The 20,374-nt window shown below is 41.2% G+C and overlaps 1 protein-coding gene across 2 annotated transcripts in view; it reads left to right on the top strand.

Annotated features, from left to right (window-relative positions):
* prkar2aa (protein kinase, cAMP-dependent, regulatory, type II, alpha A) overlaps positions 1-20,374 on the top strand; it is a 44,368-nt gene that overhangs the window by 11,103 nt on the left and 12,891 nt on the right. For both annotated transcript variants that reach the window (XM_079358940.1, XM_079358939.1), the window contains exon 3: positions 19,747-19,782. In XM_079358940.1, the coding sequence (XP_079215066.1) occupies positions 19,747-19,782 (36 nt within the window). The remainder of the gene's footprint in view (positions 1-19,746; positions 19,783-20,374) is intronic.

The following is a 20,374-nucleotide window of genomic DNA, read 5'->3' as shown; positions in this document are numbered from 1 at the left end:
CTGGTATTTGACGGTCTTTAGGCCATAGTTTAAGTGATATGTAGACCTTTGAGTGCTCTGAATGGTGCATTAAAAGTAAGTCTCTTACTGTAACAGTTTTATCTAATCTCTACATGAGGCAACACGTCTACACTTCAACTTTAAAGTGGTTCAAATAGGGACACAAATCAATCAGTATATTGTTCATGAGGATCTTAAACGAATGCCCTCGTGGTGTGCAGTGTTCTGTTGCAGGAATACAAAGACAAAATAAAGATGCACACATATCTGAGCTAATTCTACAAACTATTTCCAACACAAAATGAAGAGCATTATTAAAAAGTAGACCTAGAAGGTGGTGTTACAGCAGTCTGTTTCTCACTTTTACTATAAAGAAAGCTTGAACTTTGGTACTTCCTCATTCTCTGTTCTCAGGCCATCTTCAGTGGCACTGAGCAAAAATGAGGAAGTGAGGGATGGATGGCAGGCGTGTGCCGAGTGTCTGTACACCGACTCAGCTTCTCCTCTTTGGAGTTCAGAAAGCTCTTTTCTCTCTCTGGGATATGTTTGATTTGCACTAGTCTGCATGAAAATGCATAAGTCCAACCCATGAAGGTCTCACTGACTGTTTTCAGTGAACGAACAAAACAGCCCGACACATTTCTGAGCACATTCATCTCAACACAGCGGGAATAAAATACTTGAAGAGAACCTCCAGAGATACGCACCTTTAATGTTTGTGTGTGAAAACAAGATTCAGCAAAGAGTTTTGCACCGAAGCTTTGGATGAATGGGTGAGGTTCAAACACAAACAGTCAACGGCCATGAACCCAAACTGACCCCTTTTCCTCTCTGTGCAGAGAGGGGGACAGTGGGCAGCCATGAGTTAGGAAAAAGGAAGACGAGAAGCACAGAACAGCTTTTCGGCTGTTCCAAAAACCACAGTTTAATGGAGTCATTATTTGGATGCCAATACAAAAAAAAAGCCTGTTGCTTACTTGAAAAAAGCCTGGTTCTAAATCAAAAACAAAGTGAAATGAAAACCTAACATCAGCTGGAATTCCAAAATTCATCTCCATTTGGCCAGCTACTGACATCTAATACTGATATAATAGTTCTGGTGCTTTCTTTAGATAAGTCGGGGTGAAAACAGGAGAGACACAGAAGAGCAGAAAAGAGGAATAAAGATAGAGGGAGCTGTAAAGATTAATACAGAAAAAGACAAGCAATGCAATACAGATGAAATCTAAGAGGAGGCTCAGCAGTCCTGAGTTTCATTACAGAATCCAGTCAAACAGCGATGAGAGTTGATGCTGCCCACGGGGCTGTAAGAGTCACTCTACAAGTTATTTCACACATTTTAATGTCTGATATTTGACTTTTAACACAATTAGGATAGACGTTAAGCAGAACTAAACAAACGTTTTTAGTTTGAGATTTCATAGCATGTTGTCACACATCGGACAAACTGTTTCTCCATTCATTCCAAGTGCTTAATCTACCAAATAAAACTACTCTGTTTTTCTTCAGTTGTTTTGGTCTCTGTCACTTTTAAGGTCCCTAAAATGATGTTTCCTCTGTGACTTTGTTCCAAGTGTTGTCTGCATACATTTCTGTGTTGGGGGGTGAAAAGACTTAGATCAGATGAAGGTTTTTACATCATTTGGTTGAAGGGTGATGGCAGCATTGGGTTGGAAGCTGGACGCTGAAGGGAAGCTGGGATTTTTTTTTTGTCATGTATGTGGAGGTGGCCTTATTCATCAGGTTTATGCTAATGAGTCTGAATATGAAAGGAACTACTCCAGAAGAAAAGCATCTACCGTGTTTATAAATAGGCCGATTTAGAACATGATAAATGGCCAGATCATTTCAGGCGATGCTAATAGTCTTGGATGAGATTAAAAAATGATTAGCACTATATCCTGTGTTATCAGGGCACCAGATTATTTTTAATTAAAAATAGTTGGTTACTCAACATTGCAGCTGTAATATAAAATAAGCCCACTAACCACAGTTTTTGTTTGTCAGTGTTTTCCAACCTAGACATTTTCCAAAGTGTTAAGACTAGTTGGTCACCTATTCTTCCTTTTCTATCGTTTTGTGCCTCCAGTTGTGAAAGACAGCTGGTGAAAACAGGTCACAGTAACACGTTCAATTTGTCCTCCTTTGTTGGGTTGGCACTGTAGCATGGGTCTAAATCATGGTCAGGGTGACAGAATGGCAAAAACAGCATGACTTCTCTTGTTGTGTCACATTCCTGCTTTTACCCAAATTCAGCCTTCAGACGTCTTTAGATCGCTACCTCGTACCTTCTCTACCTATGTCAGCCTGTCGACGTGTCTCATCTGTCACTCTCTCATCCTGTATCTACTGAACCTTCTTTCTCGCTTTCTCAATCCCCCTGTCTCCCTCACTCTGCTTTTGCTGGTGTTGATGTGCGGGTCCAATCTCATTAGAAGGGGTGGCTTAGTGAGAGACGAGGTCAGAAGGGCGGTTTAGCACAACCGTCTTTGGCGCGGTAAGACAGAGAGAATTAACAAGGGGGTGAAGTACAGAGGAGGAAGGAAAACATGAATGGGACGAGTCTAAATGAGAGAGGAACTGGTGGAATACAGCATTTAATATCAGGCTAACGCATTTAATGATTGACCTTCAGCCACTTCAGGAGACGAGATCCAGATATTGTTACGAGATACCAAAATGCGTTGTCTTGTGAAAGGGGCTGTTGATCCCTCCTAAGCTGCTGGGATACCTGTCCTTTTACTTCACAGAGTTAAAGGGAGATATTCATCCAGACGGGTGAAAGGTGGGCCTCAGGTGTTTCCAGCTGCTCTGGTTTATCAGGCTCTCTTGCATGTCTGCAGAGAAATGTTATTACCATTCATTGGCTTTCAGTGTTTAGAGAAATGTTATTGATTTAAATGTCACTTGTACTTGCATCATTTTAGAAAGGAAGCCCCAAAGAACAGGTCCAGATGTTCTCCTCAGGGTGGAGGAAATACAGCTCGCCCATGGCTGTTACTTTCTGTGATGTTAATTTGAGATTGCTCATGATACAAAGTTTGTTTGTTTGTTTTTAATGCTGCCAGTTTTAGGAGCATCATTATATAAAACAAGACAGTTTATTTCTTGTACCTTAAAAGTCTGTTCTTTCACAATCCAGTATGTTGATGCCTGTTTCAATACCATGGCAACACAAATACTGTACATGTTCTTGGCTCCCAATACTGGCCAGCTTCTTGTTTTTAATGACAAGAAAGCAGACCCACTAAGTGCATGTATGCATTGGCATGTAATGTTATTTATGCATCTTCAGCTGTGCTCTGTCATTTTGAGGGTATCAGTGTTTGTTTGAAAACTAACAGAAAGTCTGAAGTGGTTTTCAAGCCTGGGTACTTTTTGATACTATTGATTGTTCAGAAACCGAGATCGTAATGTTTTTAAAAGACATCAGCTCAGCTTGTGTCTTGCCGTTAACGATTCCTTCAGTCTTTCTTTGTCCATGAAGATTTTACACCAGCAGCTGAATTTTCCACAGAGGGCTCCTCTGCTTTAAGTTAAACCAGCTCTCAGCTTGATTTCAAATATTTACATGTTAACTTTTTGAATGAAATTCTAGTGAGTGACTTGTTGTGGATGTGGATTTGAATTTACTGCGGACAATGTGTTGAAGTGGGAAACCCCCGCCACCACATCTTTTCCATTATCTTCATTTACCAAGCGGTGGTTGGAACAGCCGCACAACAGGCTCATGTTACTGTTTTGTTGTTGAGGGAAAAAACGATGTATTCAAACTAAGCAACATTTCAAGCTGTTGTGCTGTTTCATACTTGTCTTAGAACGACAGATTTGTAAATGAAATAGTATGTGGGTTGAAAGGATTGAAAGATGTACAGAAGGTAAAGACCTTTAAAGGCAGCTTTGTTGTGGGAAATAGACCAAAACAAACTGCCCTGTAACTTGGTGACTGTTGTTTCTGCTGTGTGATGGGACGTCTGATTCATCCTTATTGAGTCGAAAGTCCAATGTTTATCATCTTTTGACGTAATATGCAACCATCCTATCAAGATTGTTTTATGAACTTTCTTCTATTTTGAAATATGGATTAGAGTGGCAAAGGGTAAAACAACGAACGTAGCCAGTATCTGTGCAACATGAGGACTGAAAACATAAGTGTGATTCATTTCTTGTCCTGGTTGAGCTGACATGTACAGAATGATGTAAGACCATGGCGATGAATGAACTTTGATATTCACTTGAGAGGTTGTTTATTGAGCAGAGAGTTTCCCGGCCTGCAGCCTGGTTAGAGTTTTATTAAAGAGATGATGTTTGGTTTCCTGCCAAACGGGCTGTTAGTGCGGAACAGACATAGACCAGCATGTAGTCAGTCGGTGGTCTCATCTTTAAATGAACAGTCACACGCACGCGTAAAATGGGGTATCTTTCGTGAATTCTGCCCCATTGCTGTAATTTCTTTCTTGAGTCCACATAACACAATAAATGAATGTATGATGTGATAGATCATACTGATAACAGATCGATATCCAACCACCAAAGTTGCCACTGTTTAAACCTATTACGTCTCATCTTGTGAACGTCTCTCTGACTCGTTTAGAGTTCGTAGTGTTGTTATCTGAAGTAGGCTACAAACCTTCACTTTGCAAACTCTTCAGTTCACTGTTTCTTGCCCCTTGTCTGTTTGAAAATATCTCTTACGGTTTTATGTATAACTGAGAAGTTTTTACGGACAAACTCTTAAGTTTGTGTACACGTTCAGCGGAGCAAAAGAGGAGAGGGAGACGCGTCAGTGTGGGAGCATAAACTGCAGCACGATACAATAAACACATGAGCCTGGATCGTTATATCACCTACCACTAACCTGGGAGGGCATTAATATCAGCGTGAGAGTGCATGTGGGTGTGGTTAGTAAATTCTGATGGTCAACTTACGCTTAACTTAATGTAATCGCTTGGAAGTTCAAGTTTACCATAAACAAGTCCAATAATTTTGAAATTGTTGAAATTAGTCCTCGACTTTCTTTTTTACACATGTACAAGCATAAAAACAGCCTCCTAATCCTTGGTGATGTTCAATCCTTCGGGCTGTTATTTTGAACGACAAAATAGAGCAACATTAATTTCTTTCAGATTTACTGCCGGTCAGTCAAAAAAAATATAAATAACCTCCCTTTAAAAAAAGATGAATTTGGAGGGTATTTAATGCTCAGGATATTGTGGGTTTAATATGGTGGCCTAAATTGACACAGCCATGGTCACCATAGCAACCACTGACATTGAAACTGCTCGCAGCCAATCCCTGCTGTTAATGACAGTGATGGGTAGTGGCCTCGCTTAATCATGATTCTGATAAAGAAAGTCAGGGGGTCAGGAGTAGTTCACAGCCCTCCCCTCATCTCCACGGTTCTTTATCAGTGTATTTGCGTAGCCTTGATATGACACACACTCTTACATCGCTGGATTATTGTTGCAGCTCTGTTTGTGTAACCCTTTTCTTATTTATCTTCTCAAAGGGCAGCGTCACTGATTTATGTCCGTTGGTGAAGAATAAAGTTAAGGGGAAAAGAAGTTGTGTAACTTTTTCGGCCGTGCTGCTCAGGTTGTACATTTCACGTTTGGTATCACGTAAACCTTTTTTTCTGTTGGTCCCAATTAGCATGAAAGATGGTGTTTGGACTGGTCACCAGACCAAATGTCACTGCTGTGCCTTTGAGGCTGCAGATATGGTCACATTTAAAGTAAGCATACAAGCGAACACTCATTTTATGACCCAACTCTAAACAGAGGCTGGAGAACAAGGAGCTTTGGAGTTCTTTTGTGACTGTAAATGGTCACATAATGGGAGAGCAGATTGGCCTTGTTTATGTTACACCCCAGTGGTTTGGTTGGAGCATGTTACGCTCTTTCACCCGCAGGCTGGCCACTAATGTTTTTCTGCATTTTATTGTTTTACCAGCACAACCGGACTGCTGTCTCATATCGTGCCAGATGTGCGTGTTATTGTTTCTTAGTCTCTCTGTGGCATATTTGTAAAGTTGTTGTTTGTACCCTCTGAACCAAAATTCATTAAGTGAGCATCTGGGAATTAAAAAAACATATTGCTCTCATCCCAGATGTTTTGGTCTGTGTCATTGTAATTATTAATCTCTCACAGCTTGGTTTAGCCACACAGTATTTACCACATCCCAGGCTACTGGGATTAAGCAATGTTTCCAGGACCCGAAATAGTCACATGCCCATCCCTCATGTGTTACCCCAATGGCAAGAGAGGCTATATATCTTTGAATACAACATGTTCCTGTGGCTGTGGACTACTTGTATGTTGGGCCTCACTGTCAGTGCAGCAGAAGACGTGTCATATCTGGTTTCATAAATTTAGTAGCTGATAAGGTTGGAAACAAAGCATTCCTTTCAGTCACATTCTACAGGTGACGTCTGTTCTGCAGGTTTCAGGCTGTCACTGATAACATTGTGGACTTTGTCAACACAATGCTACAAATACTGGAGTCATAAAATCGAGCTTTTTCAGATTTGGTATATTTATGCACTGTAACTTATAAGTGTGTATATCAAACAGCACATTGTTAACAATTTTGATGCATGTCCAAAACACTTAAGTTTCAATTTATCTTTCAAACTTTATTTATACAGCACCTCTCAGACAAATTCAATTTCCTCGTTCAAAATGCTTTTAAAAGGAGAGCGATAAAACTGATGGATAACCAGGTTAAAACATTTAGAGACTCATGCTCACCAATACGAATTTAATAAGGCGAAATCAAATAACAAACACATAGGGTTCAGCCTGCTGTTAAATGTATTTATGGATGCAGGTTTTTCTTAAAACAAACCTTCCTGCTCCTCGGATAGACAGCAAGATCCACAGAGGCCAATGAAGTCCGACCTTTCTTGGTGCACTGTCAAAGCAGAGTCTTCTCAGAGGGGAAGTAGGCCTGCCAAGGCTGGAATTAATGTAGTGAGTAACCATTAGTGGTTTAAATGACCTTTGACACATTGACAGCTGTTAAATCTCCTTTCATTCAAGTCCAGCCTGCCTCTGTGCCCTGTCTTGTTTGTTTGATGTGTCCAGTAATTGAAACATAGCTCACTAATGGTTTTTGTACAGCAATCCTTTGGCTTCTTTCACTGCACTACTGCTGCCCTGCGTACTTTCATGGGTAAGGCCTGGTATTACCACTATCAGGGTCATCATGGGATTTCCACTGGAACAAAATGAGCACTTTCTCATGGTGCTTTGACATCCTTTATAAATGGCATATACATATGTGCTCTGCCATTACTGCTGCTAACACTGCAGATCATACCATCCACAACACGCGTGCGTGCGTGCGTGCGTGCGTGTGTGTTGTATTGTTGAATGAGCTGTTTTATAAGCACTAACTGAAAAAGAGCATCAACAATCCTAGAAATAATATCTATTTTTAACATCTCATTTAGTTGCACTTTTAAAGCGAATTGTTTACTCTTCCTCAGTCACACACTCCTTTATCCTTACACTGCTGTTTGCTTTTATTTGTGTGATACACATGTCTTTGCACCTCTTCACAAAAAAAACTGTTTAAATGTGGGCTTCACATTTCATGTACTTTAATTATGATTAACTTCTCTGTTCCAGTGTTGCACTTACACTGATAATCACCCAAATCTACACTGTGAAGCAGCTTAACAGAATAAGAAAACCTGGATTTCCATGTTTTGTGAAACTAGGTTGCAGGTTGTTTTGACTAGTACATACAGAATAAGGTTGAAAACAATTCAAGGACTGCAGGGTCATTTTTAGAGTGTGTTAAAACTCGACAAAACATGATAAAATAATTGGGAAGTTGGATTGCTGTAAATTCTTTGATTGTATTTCTTTAGTTTGCTACTTGACAGATGAACATGTGGCTAATTTCTTCTCTTGTGACATGTTAAAGCAGAGTAATTGATAAGGAAAGAAAAAGGCAGACTTGAAGAGGTTAATAAGTGTCAGTAAACCCAGTGATACTGAGAAAGGGTTAAAAGCAATGCAGCTCCAAGCAGGACAAGGCTACTTCCTTTTAAGGGCTTGAGAGCGTCAATAGAGAGGGGGTAGAGAGATAGAGGGTGGGATACTGGGAAAGAGAGAGAATCAGACATGGGGAAGAAGAGAGCGAGAGAGAGAGACTGAACAAGAAAATTAGAAAATAGTTAGTGGGAGGGAAATGGACACAGTTAGATAATGGGAAAGGTAAAGAGGAAGGAGGGAGTTAGATGGTGGGAAACGCAGTCTTTAACAGAGCAGTGTAGGGCGTGAGAATAAAGAGTCAGGGCCTTGATGTCATAGGGGGAAGGGAGTTATCAGCAAGGATGGAGGGGAAAGGATTGGACGGATTCAAACAGCGACACAGAAAGACAAAGTTTTATACATGGCTATAGCTCTAAATGTTCCTTCACCCTTCTTTAGTAACATAAGATCTGTTTGTTTATAACGTCAGTGTGATAAATGCCACATTAAAACAAGTTGTCACTGACATATTTACGGAGCAGTAAAACAATAGAGTGATGTCGGGAACCTTCTTGTTAAACGCCTCTTTTCATACTTGCAGGTTCTGCAGTATGTGCTCACGTGTGACAAAGCATAATAGACCTCCAATGCTATTCATTTAATTGACAGTACATGACAGGGTGTGTTCGCTGTAATCGCTGTCTACTCTTCTACCAGTTCATCCTGTTAACTGTGTCAAGTAGAAAGGAGCTGCACTAAAGCATACTTCACTTGTTTTCACACATGCACAAAACTCCTGAAAAACCTTTACATGGTGAGTTTGGTGTGTGAATCAAAACAGCAAAATTTTTCACTCTGACTTTACACTGAATTTTTCCTGCCAGCCCACAAGTAAATACTCTGCTTAAAGTTGAGGTGAGCTGATTTGAGAAAGCAGCAGGACATTCAGGAGAGTTTGTGATGTGCGAGAGGGAAGGATTTGAGGAGTGGCGCACGGTCTGTTAAAGTTACGTGTGTTTAACAATGCTTCTGCTTCATCTGTGCTTCCACTGAAAAGGTCCTGCTATACTGTCCTTCATTGCTTTAATTGCAGTGACATTAAAGATCTTCTCTAGTCTATCCACACACTGCACATGGAGCAGCAACTCAGTGTTAACAAGCAACTCGGGGAGATTCATGAGGTACACCACCTGAAATCTTAGTACGGATGTAGAGAGATTATGAGTCCATGTTTGGATTTGACTCTGATTTAAAGGTCATGCTTTTATTAAATTTAATTTTAAACATCCTTATGATTGTTCTCTTTTGACCCTCTCCACATAGTACAAATCGTTTGCTAATACTTAGCTCACAAAACACAAAAACCCCATTGCATAAACCTTCAGGATTTTTTTTTTTTTTTTAATTCAAACTGGTAAGAATGTTTGAAGATGTGATGTGAAAACCCCCTGTATCCACAGTGACCATGTATCATGTCTTCAATCTGCTCAAATTGCTTCTCAGTCTTCCCAGCTGACTGTCATATGATACAAACAGCCCGAAGCGCCACACAGCCAGTAGTAATGACATGCATCAACTCCCTATCATTAAAAAGGACAATTCCACCAATTGTCTTATCAAAAACACTGTTTTAAGTGTGTAGCCTCAGCTCACTGCAATAAATGATATGTTTCATACTTATAATCATTTGGCGTTGGTATTCACAACACAGACAGCAGACATGACACATCGCTGACCCTGATACGGCACAATACATGGACCGAGGTCGACATGATAAAAGGTCAACAGGGTTATTATCTACATGCTCTCTCAGATCTGATCCGTCAGAGTATTCAAGGTCGATCTTTTTAGTTGTAATTTGGTTGTCAGCCTTAAAGCCTGTTTCGACTGACTGCAGAACCAGAAACAATTAGAGGAAGTTTAGTTGATGGCTTCAGAGCAGATCCGGGTGATTTGTTCAACCATGCTGTGCTTCAAGCTTTAACAATGAGCCAGATCTCGCGAGAGAAACAAGCCCAAAACAAGCCCAATAAATAAAAAAAAGCCCAACAGGTGACCTAACCTACCACACTGTGTAAAAAATTTTTTTTTAGTGCATTGGTAACTGTAAATTGACAGTAACAGTCAACTTGTCTTTTTTTTTTTTTTGCTTAACTTTTAAGATAAATAAAATAACATGAACTTCTAAACTCTGATTAAAAGACAAGGGGTCGCCGGTGGCGCAGCGGCAGTGCGCGCAACCCCATGTATTGAGGCTCAGTCCTCACGCGCGGGCGGCCCGGGTTCGCGTCTGGCCTGTGGCCCATTTCCCACATGTCTCTCCCCACTCTCTCTCCCTGATTTCCGACTCTATCCACTGTCCTCCCTCTATAATAAAGGCATAAAAGCCAAATACAAATCTTAAAAAAAAAAAAAGACTCTGGATAAGCAACATTAAATGCAGTCAACATAAAAACTTTGAATAAAAGTTTTAAGCTCTTTTAAACTAAATAAAAGACATGGGCCATCTCCTGTCGGCATGTAAATTTGAAATCAAATTAAAACTGTCTCCTGTCCTTGTCCTCTTTGCTTCACCATCAGGTCTGTTTCTCTGTAACACATAAATCACACACCCAAACATTAGCATTAAGCCTGGCACTAATAAAAAAAGATTGCCATTAAGCAATGCTGTATTAAATCAGCATGGTAAGCCCGTATTTCATTTTTGCAGTATCGGCAGAATGCCTTAGTGTCATCTCCCACCTGAGGTTGGATTCAGTCCTTCAATGCATTCTCTTTTTCCCACTCTTTATTTTATCTCTCCAGTCATTGTCTCTCTCTGTCGCTGTCAGGTACCATGCAATGTGTGTGTGTGTGTGTACTGTGTTGGATCGTGCGGGCGGCGCCGTAACCAATGAAACGGGGGTGTTGACGGATCGTGGAAAAGGATAAACTAATTATCGCATGTGTGTCTCTCTATTGTGGCGAGCTGGGAGAGAATCAGTAGGAGTTCATACAGAGAGCAAAGCAAGCCAAATAAGCGACTACACTTCAGAAAACAAGCCCAAATAACCGCAACCCGCGACTGACGATATTTACAAGCAACTTTACGAAAAAAGAAGCCCAAAGACGCTTATAACAAGTGGACTTGGCAACACTGATGAATACACATATTTTATTTTTTGAACACCTTTTGATGAGTTTTTGAGAATTGAAAACATGAAAATCTAAATAATGTATGAAGTAAGTCTGTTCCATAATGAATCTGTGTGAAAATCAGCTTTCATCCAATTTACAATGCATTTATTTGGGATGAGATTCCCATTTTTCCTATTACATGGTGTTAGGCCAAAGAGCCTGGAGTTAATGCTGCTTAGGTCGGCACTTTGTTACCCATTGACTGCTGACGTATAGCGCCAGACTACATATCTCCTTGGGGGGGGGGGGGATTAACAGGGAAAGGATTTATGTTGGTTCCTCCCTCTATGGCTCTCGAGGAGGGTGGAACAGGATAGAAAAAAAGAAAAAGAGGAGGGAGACTTGCAAAGTTGAAATATTCAGTGATAACGGGTCATGGCTCAAAGTTAGGCTCCTATCAGACTGTAAAAAAAAAGAGTGCTGCCATAACTCCAATTTTCAGCCATCATTTATGAGCTGTAAAGGGTAGGTTTTTAGTATCACGCAGTCAGCCACTGTTTCATATAGTAGAAGAAAGGTTGCCAGAAAATCCCCTTTTCATTACGCGTGTACATTTTAAAGGTATTGTTCAGGAGGGATCTGTATACGTGGGTGTGCACTGCAGTAGGAGAATAGAGCTGATGATCTGCTTTATTGAGTCTGCTTTCCAGCTTGCCATTTATTGTGTGGCGTCCACCTCCTGTGTGTGTGCATGTGTGTATGACTTTATGGATGTGTCTGACGCTGCCTGCCTCGCCGTGTGCCCGTGTGTGTGTGTGGTTAAGACACTGTGCGTGCGTGTGTGTATCTTTGTGTAGCATGCCAGCAGAGGCTGACACTGATGTCTAGCTTTGGAGGGGAGGCAACACGTGAGGGAAGCTCCCTGCTCCACATCTGACCCTGCTGTTATCAATCAGGCCTTGAAAGGAGGACAGTCAGAGGGGAAGCGGCATTAGCAGAGAGGAGAGATGCTGAGAGAGAGAGAGGGAGAGAGAGGGAGAGAGTGGGTGGGTGGATACAGGAACAACAGATGGCGGGGGCTATTTAAAATTGTTTCGACTCGTCGAGGAAAAGATATGTGGGGGGAAAAGGGAGATACTGGATGGCGTATGGCAGAAGAAACGTGGCTGCCTTATATTGTAACTTGATTAATCAATTTATGAATGATAACTCTTATTTTAGTCTAGAAGATTATGAAATAAAAAAAAGAACTATTGAGTTAATTTAACACCAATCGTTCTTAAAGCTTTTCTTGCATTTACAATCTGCTAGCTGAACAGCGTTAATATTTCCCCCCCAAAAGGTTCTAAAATTAAATATGGGCATTGCATGACTTAAATGGCTTTTAGGGAACCCCGTGCACAGCCTTCACACGTTCTCAGGTGTGCACGGTTGCAGAAACAAACCCCACAAAATACTGTCAACAGTCCTTGGCCCACTGAGAATAATTTTAATGTTTAATTGTGAGCAAACAATGCGTTTCACCTGTAGCTCCCTCAGGTTCGCCCAGCACTATGTGCATTGTGTATTTAATTACCTTTTATACGTCATCGTCTTTTTAAGCCACCAATAAGCAGCTGAAGCAATGACAGTGCCTCACTTTAAACAGGCCTGTGTTTATATTGGTTTTGTAAAGGCCGAGCCTCCTTAGAGTCTGTGTATTTAACTTGTTTGTTGGCTAACAGATAATGTGTCTGACCCTTGTCATCATCTCCATCACTATTCTTCAGTGATTATCTTTAAAAGAAAAAACGACTCCATCAGCACAGCTGAACTCAATGATCCCGCCCTTATCACTATCTTCAGTTTGCCAAATGAAATAGGTTGAAGTCCAAATGGCAGATGATTGTTGCTCAAGTGGTGTAACGGGCAGACTGGTTCTATTTAGACGTCAAGTTTTTCTACCATTTTGTAATTTCTATTCTAGGAAGCAGAGATGTAAAAGGGAAAGCAGGCGGTCTGAGCAGCAACAGGTGGGCGGACAAATAACAAACCTGTCCAGACTTAGAAGCTGTCGCCTCTCTCACTTAAAAGTCAAACATCACTTCAACAGTTTAGATTAAGGTTCATTAAATCCTAACTGCATCGTCTGTCCTGTCCTTTTGCTGTTTTTTTTTTCTATTTGTCTGCCCCATTAATCCTACCAATGTAACCACTCTGTAGCCATTTTGTTCAAGCAAAATCAAATGATGTAAACATAGAAATGTAAAGCGTCTAAAGTGACGTCCATATTTATGCTCCGGTCTCCTCTCCTTTGGCTAACAGGCTGATGTATTGATGGGCCATGCAGACAGGCAGTTACTCACTGAGAATGGCTGTAAGAAAATCAATGGGAAACACCAGGCAGGGATGGATGAATTGCTGCCTTTTTTCCATATTCACTTAAGGGTCCCACTCTCTCTCTCTCTCTCTTTGTTTGGTGATGATTGTATCTTTACATGTTTTTCAGAATCACCAGTTATCACATGCTAAAGTCATCCTCTTATCCTTCTATCCTGCCACTGACTTTCTATCTTCCTGTTCTGTATACAAACACAATAAATCTCTTGTATACTCTGTAAATGGTTTGTCCCTGTTATCTTTCCCTTCCCCCCCCCCCCCCCCCCCCCCCCCCATATCAACAGACATGCACAGTAGCCCACTATTAATCACAGACATCATATTTGCATTTGCCATTATGTTTTTCCCTCTTACTATTTCTATTTTTTTTCACATTGTGATAGATCTGTCTCTGTCACCCTGTTTGGTCCTCCCCTTTCTCTTTTCCTCTACCCCTCTGTGGTGCTCTTCTCTCCATCTGTTAATGCTGTTATAGCAGTGAGTGGGTGTATGAGGAGGGATGGAGAGAGATAGACAACGTGAGAGAGAGAGAGAGGGGTGGGGATCTGCCACTCGGAAAGAAGAGAAGAGGGTGGATGCGGGTCGTGTACGGGGTAGGAGGGAGGGTGGAGGGGTAGGGTTGTTATGGCGATGAGATCGTCTTTGTGTTTGGTTGCCAAGGCAATTTCAGGCATACACTAGATACAGCCACCATCACCACCACCACCACCCTCCATCCCCCTCCCCTTCAGCCACATGACTGTAGGGAGAGCACTTCACACATTGCATACTCAGACTTACGCACCCACACATGGAGAAACACAAAAGCATGTGCACGCTCGGGATGCAACAATATCCAGTCAGGTTTAACATGTAGTGTACCTCAGCTTTTTGGTCTCAGTATGCAGTTTGGTTCAGACCATGTCCAGGCTGTCGGAGCGTTTTATTTGGTATTCTAAAGTAAATCATCTTTTGCATTGACACATTCCTGGTGTACGGTGTGTAGTCTCTGCGAACTTTAGCACACAGTGATTGGATCAGATTGGATTCAGTGTTAGTGTTTTTGTATCCCACCACATGGTCTCACACGCACACACAAACAGAGCCCCTTCTTAGAGAAATACAATCCATGACAAATGATGTATGCAAAAAAACCAAAAAAGTTTTTGCATTTAAAGAGACGCACTCCAAAACAGAGAGTTCTGATAGTGCTCTTAGCTGTTTTTATTTTGGCAGTAAGTTTCAAATGCCTCCAAAAGAAAACTCATCCAAGAAAAGAAACTCCAAGTGATTCCTGACTTTTACCTCCCACTAACAAGGAGCTGTTAGGATGTTCTTTGATTTAGCTTGAAATCTATAAGCTGCAAAGTAATCTGAGCAGAACTATAGCCCCACTGTGTTCTCTTTTGTAATGTTGGAGAAAAACTAAAACTATCCGTGAGTTAAAAGTGTCCAGAGCAAAATGTGAACTAGAATCAAGTAACGATAGCAATGAAATTGTGCGTGTGTGTTTGTGTGTGTGTGCGTGTTGCCTTTGCTCTGGTCCCTGCAGCGATGTGACCTGTTCATAAGTTTCACTGAGATCAAAACAAATCAAGTTAAGCACTCTGGAATGTGTTCTCCTGGTAGGTGGTTGGAGTGTAGATAATAGAGTTCTGTGAGGTCAGGATGACTGCACTCAAGGAAACAAAAAGTGGAATAAGGGCTGAGAGCAAAGGATCATTTTTATTGTGTTTCATGTGGTGTTATAATGATTGCTGTTTCTGAAAACCGTGAAAGCACTCGGTGATTAAAAAACATTATTCAGAATGCATGTTTAGTTTTTCTCACTGAACTCAACACCAGCCTGCTGTCCTGATAAGTCAACTGTCCAGAGCAGTATTCTGCATACATTTTATACATAAGAACATGTGTAAATAAATGACCACACTGCTCAGCTGGACATTAGCATAAAGTACATCAAGATGCACAACAGAGAAGTTGTATGAAAATAAACGATAGAAAAAAATTATTTATTTGGTACCAAGACACGGACTGTCATTGTCCATCAGAATTAAGCAGAGGACTTTCTGTAAGTGTTGCTCCAGTCATTGCTTTGTCATTGTTGATCATCTGGTGAGATTGTTTATCGGTGGTTTTACATTATTGCATAATTTAAAAAAAAAAAAAATCTAATGTCAGCCAATAAATCCTGCATGAGTGGCATTTTAAAATGCTCTATCGGAGGACGAGGGCCCGCAGAGAAAGAATGAACAGGAAGCTCGTTAACTTTCATTTCAGTCGTATACTGCGAAAGAACGCATCGCTAAAGGTTAACCAGATGAAGTGAGAGACAAGACTCGGATGTGAAAGAAAGACGGAGGAGGGATGAACAGTGGAGAAACCTTGGGAGCAGTACACAGAAGGAAGGTCTTTTCCTTGAAGACAGTTGAGGGGGCGAGAAATACCGTAACTGACAGAGAGGAGGAAGCCAGAGAAACCCAAGAATAGTATTATCATGGCGGTGTATACTACTTCCAGTGTTGTATTTTATTCATTACTTCTTTTTAAAGACGTGTTTAGATTGACAAATTAATTGAAAGACTTTTTTTTTGTTTTTCTTTATATTCATAGAAAGAAACACCTTAAACAGTTTAAGCGGCTTGTGTTTTGATCCTGCTCAGTTTATGGATATACTTCCATATGAATGCATATTCTGGTCATTTAAAGAACAGCTGTGTGACCATAGGGAGAGGAGTTTTTGGTTACACTGCCAACATATAGCTCTACCTGCAGGTACTTGATTAAAAAGGAAGAGATGAAGACACACAGATCTAATCATTGAATCATTTTCTCGTCATTCTTGACTTTATTTCGCCGGCGGCTGGAACGTCTGTGTGCCAGTAATGGTTGGAAGGCAACCAAACGGGGTTTGGAGGATTTCTTTCATCCTTATACTATCAGTTGAGTCGCCAAAAACAAAGAAGTTCTGCTCAGGCATGGAGATGAGTGAAGTGTTCTGAATGGAGACAAAAAGGAGAGCTTTTAAGCATAGAGACAGTCAAAGAAAGTGCAGGCAGAGATTGCACAGGGACACAATGTTTTAGCTTTCTAATGATCATTTAACGGTCAGAGTGTAACATGGCCTGCAGGGAAATCATTATCTGGCATCAACAGGCTGATTTGGTGTTTGGCCTGGTTTTTTTGTTTGTAAATGATTTGCTGAATGTCATATTGGAAATTCTGAACTTGTGTTTTCATAACATTCAAGTGTTATATGATGGCTGAAAGTTGAGTGAGGTAAGGCTGACGACAAATGAGTCTGCACAAGTGGTATGTATGCTCAAGTTTACACATGCATACTACTAGAGATGCAACGTAGTGACTCTGTATGTGTCCAATGTGCTTTGAGGAATAACGGGTTAGCGATGAACGAACTGTTCACGGGCTGTCGTTCCCTGAGAAGAGAGAAACCTTTTTGTCTTACAGACACAACTATCGTCAGCTTCAGCTTTACAGTAGCTGAAACCATCCGGCTGCTGTGTTGAGTAATGAATGGTGTGATGTCCACAGAGAGTAGAGTGTTAAACTATGTCCATCTCCACGGCTGACCCGGGGAAAAGTGGTGTCTATGTGTGACTTTTCCCCAGGCTCCCATCTTCACAGTCGAGATCTAATGGGCTCTAACAGGACGGTAATAAGGTAGCAATGAACACACAGACTTTTCATATACGTGTGTGTTTGTGGTAGTACTGTACCATGCTGGCTAGTAACAGCCTGCTGTTAGGAAGCAGGTGTTTGGTACTGTGACCTCACCGTCTGTGTGGTTAAATTAACACCTTGCAACACACAAGGTCAGGAGTCGAACACTTCTTCGAAGGCACACATATTCTGTGCAACACCAGACTCTATGCACTTAATCGACACATGCTTCTATAAAACACGCTCATGGTTGATTCCCATGCAAACACAAATACACATAAGCTGTATTCTTATATCCCTGATGCGTATTCATATCCAGCAGTGGCCTTCTGGACTGCCTCCACTCTGAATGTTGTCCAGTGTCAAGTGGATGGCACAGAAATTAAACTCGATTAGAGCTTCTGTTTCGACATTTCCAAGCAGGAAGCATCCTCTGCCTTGTACAGGATGTTTTCCCCTGTTTGCTTGCTTAAACTTGTTTTCTATCATCATCTTGAAAATGATGCACGACAAAAACAAAAATGTATTACAGAATTGTTGCTGACATTAAAACAATTAGTTTGAAGGAATGACTTTGAACTCATATGAAACATGTTGGTCAGTGTACTTCAACATGTCTAGTGCTTCAAACTTCCCCGATAGGTTGTCCTAGATAGACAAGAACTCGAAGGTCGCCCCGTTCCCTGTCTGGAGTCAGTTCTGTAGAAACCTTGTGGTGACCTGTACTCATGGGGCTGACGGCTGAAGAAGAGGATTGATGATACCGGCGTTATGAAGCCTGTCTGCATTATCCCGGGTTAAGTAGCAAAACATGAATGTTTGGTATGACTGGTTAGCCATCAACAATGTGATGGATGTTTGCATTGTTATTTCTAGTTTACTTAGACTTATTGAATAGGACAGCTGAAGGGAGACAGCAAGTGTGTAGAGGAGAGAGTGGGGAATAGCATGCAGCAGAGGGCCTAAACCACTAATCAATGGCCGCTGTGACGAGGACATCAGTCTCTGTACATACGGAGAGCGATATAACCGCGAGGTGACATCGCAATCTTCTTCGTTATCTGTTAACAAACTAATGAAAAATGTATTTTCCTGATTTTATTCCAGTGTTTCTGAGTTAAATGTTCATTTATCTGTCATCATGTGCCAAATATATTTGAATACAGAATTATCGAAGTATTCTGACATCAGATATCTGTAGTATTTCTTCCTTTTAAACACTTTGAATGTCTGCTGGCTCATGCCGTCCTCAGGGGTATTTAGTGTTTTTTGTTGTTGTCGAAGCTAATGGTCCAATTTAATTCACGAGTTCTGTTTGACTGGGACTTTAAGGACAGATTTCTATTAGGCTGGCAACAAGCAGAATATATTCTGAATCTCCATTACTCTCATTTCACTATCATGTCCTGTGCTGTTCATTGGTGGCTAACATCAGAGGCCCATCTGACCTATTCCAAGAAGAATGGTTACCCCTCTTTAGCCACCCCCTGAAAGCAATAGTATCTTGATTAATATGAGTAATGATGTTATTATAAACACAATCACTGGTCCAATGATTGCAATCCAAACAACTTGGCTAGGCTAATTATTTGCCATGAAATGTAATTGTTCAATAAATAGGCTCTCGTCTAGACGCCATGTCTGAAAGAGCATGCAGTAAAGCTCAGTAATAGCATTTTTTTTTTTACAATTAAAACTAAAATAATCTAATGCCTAATGTTTCTTTGACTTTGTTTATTACTGTAGTAATCTCCCTGGCAAAAATCTATAACGATGTCAGAGAGCAGTCAGTTACTCATCACTTCTCCAGGTTCTGTGTGAAACACTTCACTTGGGACGGTGCCTTCTGTTTAGAGATTCTGAATGCAGCATTTTAAAGCAGAGACATCAGATGTGCCATCTAACAGCATCTGCACATCTAAACAGGCCGTGGTAACAGCTTGAGGCTTGCTACACTGGCGCAGACAAGTTTGCCTGTCAAGTCGAGATGTACACAAACCGCGCGCCTCTTTGTCAGTTTGTTATGAACACAGACAGCAGTGTTTGCCCTACCATTATATAAGGCGGGGGGGGGAGCTTGAAGGTCAGTTAATAAAAAAGTAAAACAACATTTTTTTAGATTTCATTTGCAAGTTTTTTGTACCTTTTCATTGTAGAGGTAAGATTGCAGATAGAGTCAGGAATCAGGGGAAAAGAGTGGGGAGTGGCGTGCAGGGAAGGAGCCACAGGTCAGATTCAAACCCAGGCTGCCCGCTTGGAGGACTGCACCCTCCGTACATGGGGCGCACACACTTACTACTGCAGCCCAAGTTAATTTTATTACATTTAATTTTCTATATAGCACCAGATCACAGCTGAAGTCATTGCAGGATACCTTTTCCAATAACAGGACAGCTGTCATTAAAAAGTGTTCGGCCGTATCATTCCCCCTTAAAAGCTCCGTCTATATTCTGTCCCTTCTTTGACTTTAATTATACTAATGAACAATTTATTTTCAGAGCACATGTGATGCTGTGGATTTTCAAGTCACTACAAAATGTATTTTGATTGTCATTAATTAAAACAAAACATTTAATTCCACTTCCTTCTCTCTCTTTCTGTCCACAGCTCCACCACCCAGCAGATTCAACAGGAGAGTGTCAGGTAAGGTGTGTGTGTGTGTGTGTGTGTGTGTGTGTGTGTGTGTGTGTGTGTGTGTGTGTGTGTGTGTGTGTGTGTGTGTGTGTGTGTGTGTGTGTGTGTGTGTGTGTGTGTGTGTGTGTGTGTGTGTGTGTGTGTGTGTGTGTGTGTGTGTGTGTGTGTGTGTGTGTGTGACGTCATGCCCCTTAAGTGTTATCCACATGAGGGACAACATTGCATACATCACTGCCTAAGTGGCTCACCTGCTGCTTTTGTGTGCGTTATTGAGTGTGTCATGCTTTTTGAGTCCTGGTGCTAGACCTGCTGATTCGTGTCTGTCTCCGTCACTGATGTCAAACACTGTTCAGGCAGTGTTTTCATAATGACTGTACTTGCGTATGTCGTTCCTGTCAAACAGTGCTAAAAAGCATCTCTGTGGTGTGTTTGGGTTGTGTGTTCTTCTGTGTGTGTGTGTTAGTACCCGTGTGTGTGCGCGCTGCGCTTGTTTTCTCACGCTCGGTCGTAGCCATCTACTGTTTACACTTGAGTAATTGAATGTCGTCAGCCGTCACAGAGAGCTGCACTTTGATTAGGCTCTGGGTGTGTCACCTGATGT

The sequence above is a fragment of the Symphodus melops genome, assembly GCF_947650265.1.
Source record: "Symphodus melops genome assembly, chromosome: 13".
Lineage (NCBI taxonomy): Eukaryota > Metazoa > Chordata > Actinopteri > Labriformes > Labridae > Symphodus > Symphodus melops.
Note: the sequence above shows the minus strand (reverse complement) of the source record. Positions and strands in the feature narration are given on the sequence as shown.